The 10227-nt window shown below is 32.0% G+C and overlaps 1 protein-coding gene across 1 annotated transcript; it reads left to right on the forward strand.

Moving 5' to 3' along the window:
- Positions 1–1966: 1966 nt before the first annotated feature.
- Positions 1967–10014, forward strand: LOC145330866 (uncharacterized). Its single transcript, XM_080175528.1, has 7 exons — positions 1967–2090; positions 2384–2432; positions 2753–2839; positions 5748–5812; positions 6009–6116; positions 7268–7324; positions 9959–10014. The coding sequence occupies exons 2-7, from the start codon at positions 2425–2427 to the stop codon at positions 10012–10014; spliced, it is 381 nt and encodes a 126-aa protein (XP_080031654.1). The 5' UTR covers positions 1967–2090; positions 2384–2424.
- Positions 10015–10227: the final 213 nt, after the last annotated feature.

Raw genomic sequence — 10227 nt, forward strand, 5'->3', positions numbered from 1 at the left:
GCTATAGTTTACTTTGATGCAATCTCATTTGAACACATGCAAAGGCATTTGAATTATTTGATACTTGATCTAAAACACTTGTAAGTGTTCAAATAAAGGTTACTAAGGAATTAAATCTATTTACATATATAAAATTATTATACACATTTTTATTTTTTTTAAATTTTAATTATTAGTTTTGAATAAACCACTTTTTTGAACGCCCCCATAAAATGTTCCCATGTAAATTAAAGAATTATTTCTCTTAAAGAAAATAAAAAGTACATGGAGGCTATTGAGTACATAGATTAATTATTTTTTTCTTCTTAGTATTTAAATTAATTTTTGTAACTAACTTGGAAAAGAAGATTTTGAGATTTCAATAATCAACAATTATTCATTAAAAAAAAAAATTTAAATATCTGAAAATTTGCCATTAGTTCTCAGTTGGTAAAAAACAAAATAATTTCTAGTAGCGGGGCTACTCTATTACTATTAATATTACAGAAATTTTGCATGAGTATTAAAGTAAATATCATAAGATTAGCACCAGTTTTGTTAGATCACTTGTTTTCACTTATTATCCAGGGAAAGATGTCTATAATACGATGTGGAAAATTACTCAACAAAATTTATCTAGGATCTACAATATTTTAATATACAAGATACAAATATATTTGTTTTATTTCATGAAAAAAAATATATTTCTTTTATTTCATGAAAAAAATATTTTCTACTTTTCATCCCTTTTGTCCTAGTTAACACAGTATAAACTTTGTACAGCAGAGAAAGAGTGGGAAATGACAATAGTCCCCAAAGTTTTAAAATAACGTTTTCTTATTAGTTGGCTTAACAATTTTGGTGATTGAGTCAATTTAAATTGGTTACTTCATTAGGTTGAGTGTTCACACTTTTCAACCACAAATTTTAATCTACAGAGGGGGTTATTCTAAGTATCATCATAGGGGATGTATATTAATTTATCGGCCATTGTCGTATTCCTTTAGATCCATTACACCCACTACTGTATACTCTTTCTAATATAATTTGCTTTTGTGTATTGATGAAACAATATGCTGATGTTATAATATGCAGAAATGACCGCACACCGTTGAATTGGTTCTTCCCCCTCAACTTACTTGTTTCACTACGCCTCCCACAATACAAAACTGTATAAAAGTCATTAGAAATTAAGAACTAAAAATCATGCGTGGACCTAACATATTCCCCACAACCGATAAAAGGTTGGTGAATAAATGGTAAAGAAGCAAAATGTGACTTTGACTGACTTATAGTCGGAAATTCACTATGTAGGTGGGGAAATGCACAAAATATTTAGCCCTCTAGCAATAAGCAGAGCTGAGATAGTAAGTAAAGAGGGCCTGAATGTCATCTTTGTATATTTTTTTATTAATGAAATACACTTTTAAGTGGTTGCATTTTTTTTCAGTCAGAAATTTTATTCAAGTTAGTTTTATCTGTTGCACATCCTCACTTTGTCAAATTCCAATATGAAGCCACCCTACTAACTATAGATATTGTCAATCATGTTAGCAACCAATAATTTATCTACGTAATAGACCTTAATGTATATGCATGTAAAATATGTCTGAAGTGTGTATGGTTATATTGACCACTTTTTATCTAATATAAAAATCCACATTGTAAATTCAGCCTTTAAATCATAATTGTGTGAATTATAAAGATTATATGATAGTTGCATTTATTGTATCATATTATAAAAAGCTTTCAAAGGATATAAAAATGTACAATTATAAGATTAAAACCGGTTTTGTCAGCCTCCAGATTCCAAAGGTATGAGCAAAAAACTGGTTTTAATATTGTGATTGTACATTCTTAGAAAACTGGATATAATAGAATATGATGCATAGTTTTTCAGTGTGGCTGAGAACTGGTTCTTATCCACCGGATATTAATCGGTTCTGAATCCAAGCTGGACATAAAAATTTAGACTTCACCTGGGTTGAGACTTGATGATGGCTTAGTATATGCTGGACAAATTGTGAATGGTAAACCTCATGGCCATGGACAAATAATCAACAAAAATGGAGAAAAATACTTTGTGGTTTTTAAAAATGGAGTAGAAACTGGTATATTTTATACTATTTTCAAGTAATATATATTTTAGCTTAAGATATCTCCCCAGAGTTTTATAGCTATGTAGATGCTCAAGTAACAAAACCTGCATTGAATCTGGCTTCAAATAATGAATCTACACTAAAAAAAGCACAACAAAACATTTAGTAGTAACTATTTTAGGCAAATTATTTTTTAAAGATTATGATGTAAGGGTCCTTTTTTTGGATTTATCCAACAAGAGCAGCCACAAGAGCCATCCAAAATTAAAAATATTTTTGTTTTCAAGCAAATATAATTAATTTAGTTACAGATGATGAAAGTTTTGATTATGATACTGGAGATAGCATGATCAGGTAATAATCACTCAGCATTTGTGCAAAACATGTCACCTTGATATCTGACTTATAACAAACTTCATTTTACAAATGATGTTAAAGATAGTACCTACTACTGCTATGTTAGGCACATGACAATAATAAGAGTTAGGTCGCCTTTTCCACTAAACAGGCACATTGCCATGTACTTTTTTACTTCCAAACTAATGACTTGAAAATAAAGGGTTAATTGTCAGTTGGATATTACTTTACTTGATTAGAATTACTAATATATGTATACATTAATAAAATATTTTCAAACAAAATAAATCAATAAAGTTAATCTTTTAATGCTTTAGGAATGCTAGTTATCGCTGGAAAGATGGCATCATCCATTACCAATTCAAAGAAATTCAAAGAGATGGATATGATGATAGCGGAAGAAGGTAACTAAATTTTAAGACAATAAATTCTAGCTTCTAATGTAGATAATTAGCCTAATTTCCTAGTAAATATTTGGGTGACCTATATAAATACTCTATAGATTTTTTGGTTGTCTGTTACAAATTGCTAGACAATCCAATCTTTATCATTTTGTTTGTCCCTTTGTCTGTCAGTAATTTAAAGTCATTTCAAATTCAAGGCGAACCCCACCTGAACATGTGTTATGTTAGAGAAAAAAAACGTCACTGAATGCTCTGGTCCTTATGATGAGTTCAGGACAAGCTTCTCCTAAATTCAATTAGTTACTCATATTAGTTGAAAATTTTCTTATTACTTCAGTGATCAATTCTACTTTTTTATTTGGAATACCTTCAACCTTACCTCCTTTATTGTCTTATTTTGTCATTCATGCTTATTATGCAAAATTGGTCATATTCCAGTAGAATAGATAGTTATATGAGCTTTCTAAAATAGTCTCTAATATTTTTCTAGCTCTAATACTATTTCTAATATCTTTTTCAAAGTATTAATGTAAATATTTTTTATTATCAGCAATTTTTTATAGTATTTTCATATATTAACCCATTAGTGCCGAGCGCCACTTTTATGGGCCGATCGAGCTGTAAGTTTCAGGGAAGCTTTATAATGGTCAAAACAGAATTCGTATTTTTTTGTTTTGCTCTAGTGGCGTGCACAGGAAAGTTGCAAAAAAACCCGGTTCGGCTTGGCCATAAATACCAACCAGGCATTAACACCCGTTTTTGGTGCTTTCCCCCAGTTTTAAAACCCAGTTGACCTGTATAAACCCGGTTATTTTGACCAAAAATCGAAAAATGTAATTTTTGAATGCCAAAAGTGAGATGAACACTTTTTAGAACTTTGATACGATCCGTAATTGAAAACTACACAACCTCATGTAATCTAAAGAGCTACAAGTATAATACGAAGTGATTTATTTCAAATTTAGTGTTTCGGCTATAGGTGCCGCCGTTTTCGGGTAAAAAAACCCATTGCTCGAAGTTTTAAAAGACACACACTACAAAAAAAGAACATATATAATTTGGGTGTTACATATCAGAAAACGATCATAAAACTATTGGGTGACACCTATAGAGATTACTAGGGTTATTATGGTGGCTCAAACCCTTACTAATGACGTTAATTGTTATTTTTATTGGTTGAAAAGTTAAAACCGGGTAATAAAAACCGAAACCGAGCCGGGTTTTAAAATTTTCGGGTATGTATGGCCAAGCCGAACCGGGTCATAATAGGGCGTAAAAAAACGATAAAAAAATCATATAAAAAATAATAATTTGAATAAAACGAATTCACATATAGATGTACTTGTCAATAAACATTAGATTTCACGAAAAAAATCAGCAACTTTACTATAAAAACTAAAAAGTTAGATGGGGTATTTTGAATTGTCATGATTTTCAAACTTTGTTGATCTATACCAGCAAACGGAAGTAAGCTAAACTGCCTGCTCCAGGGGGAAATGAAAGCCAGGGTAGTAGAGGGGGGATTCATACTGAGAATGATGCAATTATGAAGCCGGAAACCGGTTTTTTTTCCATTTTCTGGCACCGGGTTTTAAAACCCAGTTCGGCACTAATGGGTTAAATCTCTCTAATATTGCACACAATTAACCAAATTGGTCAGTTAAAGGAAGCCTGCAAGCCATACAAGGCTTTAACTGCTGAAAGACTGACATAAGTAGACCACGATTCCCCAATTTAAAGCCTTCAGCTTCAATAACAAAAAAGTTCTATGCATTTCAAAATGACATTGTATGTACAATGAAAATTTTGAAAGATTTCCATTGCTCATAATAGAAATTAAATTATGAATTAATTATTCTAAGCCATAGTTTTGAAAATTTTAACAAGTCTCAAAAGTTTGTAGTAATTTTGGTAACTGTTTGTAATTCCAGTTTGAAACTATTATTTTGTGCATTTATATAGAAACTAATTGCAGGGGGCTTCTGGGGGGTAAACTGCAGAAATTTAATTTTTCTCACAAAATTGGATTAAATAAGTTTTCTTACAAAACACCTAAAAAGATGTATACACAAAGTTTAAATATGGAAATTACACAATTGAATTATATATTCATAAAAATGTTTTTATTATTTTAGCTGTATTAAAATTGAATTTACAAGTATTTTTAACGAAAAGTGAAATTTCGCATAACTGTATAAACACCCCTTTGTAAATTCCTTAAATTCTTTCAATTTTGTATAAAACTGGCATTTATTGATTTTAATATGTACAATTTCAATTAATTTGACATTCCCACACTTACAGTTTGGGAAATAATTAAAAATAAATTTTCTGTGCATAGATTTCACAACTTTGCCCCTAGACATCACAAAACACCACATTTCACAAAATCTCTAAAAAAAATTCAGTTTAATTTGCATTTTTAAGTGTAAAATCATAGTGGAGGCAAATGAAACTAATTCAAGCTCAGCTGTGATTGGTTCTTGAGCTGATTCAGCCTTCTGATTGGCTGGAAATACAGCAGTACTCTTGGTACAATGCAAGTTAAACTGAATTTATTTAATGATTTTGACTATAAAAATGGGTATTTTTATTGAAAAAATATAATTAGTAACTGGCAACCTAAATTTTTGATGAAGATAAGCTCATGATTTTGTTTGATTTTAAAATTTCTAACATGAGCAATGAAAATCTTTAAAAATTTTTATTGTACGTTATATCAAAATGCCTACAACTATTTTGTTATTAAAGCTGAAGGCTTCAAATTTTGGGTATTATCCAGGTGTAATGGCAAATGTGATTTACATTTCTTCTATCTATAGTCAAAGTTTTTTTATTATATTATTCAAGGTGTCTTTAGTCATTTAATATTAGTATTTCTTTGGATTCAAATTGATGTTAAATTTAGGTTTTTAGAAACTCAGAAAATAATAATCCGAAGTCAAATGCAACTACTGGAGTCACAACTTTCAGGTATTTTTTTCTATTTTATCATTAAATAGAAATGTTTCATGTTTCTAACTTGTTCATGATTGATTTATACTGTAAAATACCCCCCCCCCCCAAAAAAAAAAAAAAAAATTATATTTCCTGCCTCCTCCTCTTGAGCAATAACTGGATGGCAGGGCAGGGAAGGTGAAGCCTATGTTAATCTATTAATTCACTTAAGGTTGTATCAGATTTATTGATCTGGATGATAATCCAGATCCTGAACTTTTTAATGGACAAGAATTGCACATTACAAAATGGAATTTATATAGATGCCATGGAACAATAGGTATTACTTTGAGAAATTTTTATCTTGAGGAATTATATAAATTAAATTATAAATTACCAAGAACAGTACAGTTTGTCTTTATCAGAATCTCTCTGTAAATCATCAATTAATATTGCAAACAATATTACTCCTAAAATTTAAATATTAATGTTATGTAATTCAGACCAAGATTCTTCAACTTATTTCTGGTTTCTTTCACTCAGATTGCTTTTACCTTGTATACCAGCTTTATGAACCCTTTATGGTTAGGACCCTTGCTTTACCTTATTTGCCCCCCCCCCCTTTTATCTCAGCTACTTATAGAGTGAGAGAGCTAAAGTCAAATTTCACTTCCTTAACACTTTTATCTAAAATTTATTTTTAAGTTTCCTTTTCACTTAAAATTTAAAAGAGCTGTAATTTCCTTATTTTAAAAGCTACAAGAAGCATTTTTGTATAAAATGTTTATCTTTATGTAAATTTTATATTATAAATCTTAACACTGAATTTTTATGCGGCAGCTGCTAGCTGCCACTGCTTGCTTAAATATAAAATTTGACGTCTCTAAGGAAAATATTGCGGTCACAAAAGTCTGTAGATTTCTGAAATTCTCTTGACCACCTAAATTTCATATACTAATATACATATATCCTAAGTTCTACTTAGGATATTTTAGAATTTTGGTAACCTTGTTTAAGTCAAAAAAATATTTTTGCTCTTTACCTGAATATCCTTGCCAGGTTTGCTGGCATCCTGTGTCCGCCATGATAAAGATATTCAAAATATTGTAAAGTCACTTAGTTATGAACCTCTAACTTTCACACATAGAAAATGAGATAGAAAAAACCAGAGGGGGTGCGTTCTACGCCCCTCCCCCCTCTTCAACTGTTAATGGAAAGTATATCATGAGCAATATAATCAAAAGCTTTCACTGCATTAGGACTACTCTGACAACATAATCGCCATGATTTGAAGATTTATTAATAAAATCAATTATTATAAGAATTGCATTGTTAGTGACCTATCTTTGAGAAACTTGAACCAATCTTTATCAAAGAAATCATTAGCATACAAAAAATACAATAACCTTCTACAAAATATTTTTCAAAATAGAATTTTCAGTTTTTACAAATAAAAAATTTTATCATTTTACGTAACTTTTACTTTTTCAGGATCAAAATCTCCATCAACACTAAATCTTGGCCCTGCGTGGTGCTATACTGATAATGGTATACTTTTGATAGAATTTTCATTATTCTGTACCTAACATTTTGGGATATGATTGCAGCTTAACCCTTATAGCTTGGGCCCCAATTCCCACCTTAATAGATTGGGGGGGGGGGCATAATGACCCCACTCTCTATCTCGGCTTCTGTTACAGATAAAGACGTAAAATTTTTTCCGGTGGTTCATGTGTATTTTTAGAGAAAATTACTTTTTCTAGTCATAGCAGTCAGGTTGCTCCTTAGCTGCTTTTTAGCGGCCAGCCGCTAAATTTTCAAACAGCTGTAGAGCAGCCAATGTTACAGCTAGGATGACCAAATTTTAGGACGACCTTTTATTTTTCACAACAAAAAATTACTTTTTCTCATCATTGCCAAAAAACGGCAAATAACGGCGGTGAAATGGCGGTTGGCTGTACCAATTAATATTTTAATCTGTTTATTGTTGCTCAAGTATTTACCAAAAAAATTTATAGGTCTCTAGCTGTAATAACACAGTCATAACACCACTTTTCTCATAAGGTCATTGATATCTCGAAGCTACTAATTCAATTTAGGGAAAGCATGTTCTGAAACCACCATAAGGTCCCGGTACATCCTGTGTAAACTGTTTCCACGGGGGGTTTTTTCTAACCTAACACGCCTTTGGGTGGGGTGTGTCAGTATTCACCAAAAAAATTTTAGGTTTCTACCTAATACACAAAAGTCATAATGTAGAAATTAAGATTTATTTAGAATTTTTAAAAAAATTTTGGTGCTACCCAACCGACTTTAACCGGACACCATGACCGACACAGACCAGATATCCTAATAAAATTAACTCTTGCCAACGTAAAATTAATAAACTTAAAAAGTCATGAAGTCAAAACTCTCTATCTTACCTACAAAAAAAATGACATTGAAAAAAACTAGAGGGGGGGGGTCAATATGAACCCCCCTCCCCACCAATCTGTAAGGGTTAAAGTCATCAAACACATTTTTTAAAGACTTACGTTTAGATTAACTAGAGTTATATATGATACTAGTGGCTTCGCTCCTAGCCTCTAGGAGCTTCGCCCTATATAGTTTTGGGAAGTCAACCCTCCTTAATAGAAATATTCAAAAAATTATTCTTTGTTTAATTACTCTGTGGTAAAATTAAACCCAGGTTGTGCGCTTTATGCACAAAAATTTTAATTTGTACAAACTAAACCCAGGTTGTTTGTAAAAATTAGACCTAGGTTGTTCGCATACACAAAAATTAAAATTAAAAAAAAAATATTTTGATTTTTTTTTCGGGGGGGTTGGGATTAATGGGGGCTTTGCCCCATGTTGCAGTGGGGTTCCCCCACCCCAATTACTGGTTTTTGTTTTAAAAAAAATTTTTTTTTAAATTTTGGGAGTGGGGATTTTTTTATTTTTGGGGGGGTTGGGGTGTCCCACTCCCCAAGAAAATAGCTTAAAACCACCAGAGGACCAGTAGGTATATTCCCAGAAGGGTAGAGCCCAATTTTATCAGCAGTTACTGAGATTTTACAAAAAATGTAAAAAAAAAATTTGGGGGGTTGGATTTTATTTATTTTTGGGGGGGTTGGGGGTGTCCCATCCCCCAAGAAAATAGCCTAAAACCACCACAGGACCAGTAGGTATATTCCCTGAAGAGTAGAATCCGATCAGTTCAGTGGTTACCAAGATCTTAAGGGACAGACAGACAGACGGACAGACAGTCAGACAGACAGACATCAAGCTACTTTGTATTATAGATTGATACTCCCTACCCTAAACAATCAGAGCCCCCTCAGTCTCATTTTATTTCTAGGCACCATAAAGTCCCAAGATTAAATGACTTTTAAATTTTCTATTTGTCATAAATATGTAATATATCTGTAAGTTTAAAGTTTTAGTCTGTATGTTGAATAGAATAAAAGAGGTGGGTGAAAATGCCCTCCCCCCTCAGATTTATTAGGGTTAAAGACAACTGGAAAGATTGCAAGCATGATTTGAAATGAGATCAAATTTTCAATTTATTCTAGTGCATTTTGGATAATTGGAATTTGCATACCCCCTAATAGATCTAAACTATCATTTCTTGTTTCATTGGCCAAATCAATTTTGCAGTATCAGTATGTCTTTTTTGCAATCTCTGCTATTTTAAAATCTGAATAAAACTTATCTGCAAAATGAGATCTCATAGAGGGTACCTTGATAGTAAATAAGGGGTGCCAGGAGATCTCGTGATAATTGAGCTACTAGGCTACCAAGCAAGGTAGTACTCTCAGATGCCTTAGTGGGAGCCTTGCAAAGTTTCAGATCGATATCTCAAAACCATAAGTGCCTTGGAACTGGGACTTGGAATCCTGCCCTCAGGGCCTGCTAGGAAGGGTAAAATGGTTACATTTTGTTGTAAGCAATCAGTTTAAACGTTATAAACGTTCTCCCAATCATCAATAGACTTGATTAGAACCATTAATTTATCATTCTAAGACAACTTTTTTTTCATTCAAAAATCATCCTTCGTTACCTACTTCTCAACTTTTTCAGATGGGGATAAAATTTTGTTTTGTCTTATTATGGTATTTATGTCCAGGGAGAACTTGTATAAGGTTTAAAGTGGTCAACTTCTGCAAAACATTTGATATCTAACCCTTATAATCTGGTCAGCTTGCAGGGGACCCACTGAGAGGGTCTCACCAAAAGTTGTCTCAACGCCTTGTTAGTTCAGATATCAAGCCAGCAAGCTAAGAACAGCACTTATAGATGCCTAAGTGGGACATTGTTGAGGTTTCACTTTGATATCTAAACTGTAGGTCAACTTATAGCTTGCCAAAGTCAAACTGAAACTCAAATCTGATATTGAATGCTCCAACCTGTTATCTCAGCTAATAAGTTTGGACTTTATCTCAAAATGTTTCAATAAAAGAGCTACTCTT

Source organism: Acartia tonsa, chromosome 10 (genome assembly GCF_053477335.1).
Source record: "Acartia tonsa isolate MP-2025a chromosome 10, ASM5347733v1, whole genome shotgun sequence".
Classification (NCBI taxonomy): Eukaryota; Metazoa; Arthropoda; class Copepoda; order Calanoida; family Acartiidae; genus Acartia; species Acartia tonsa.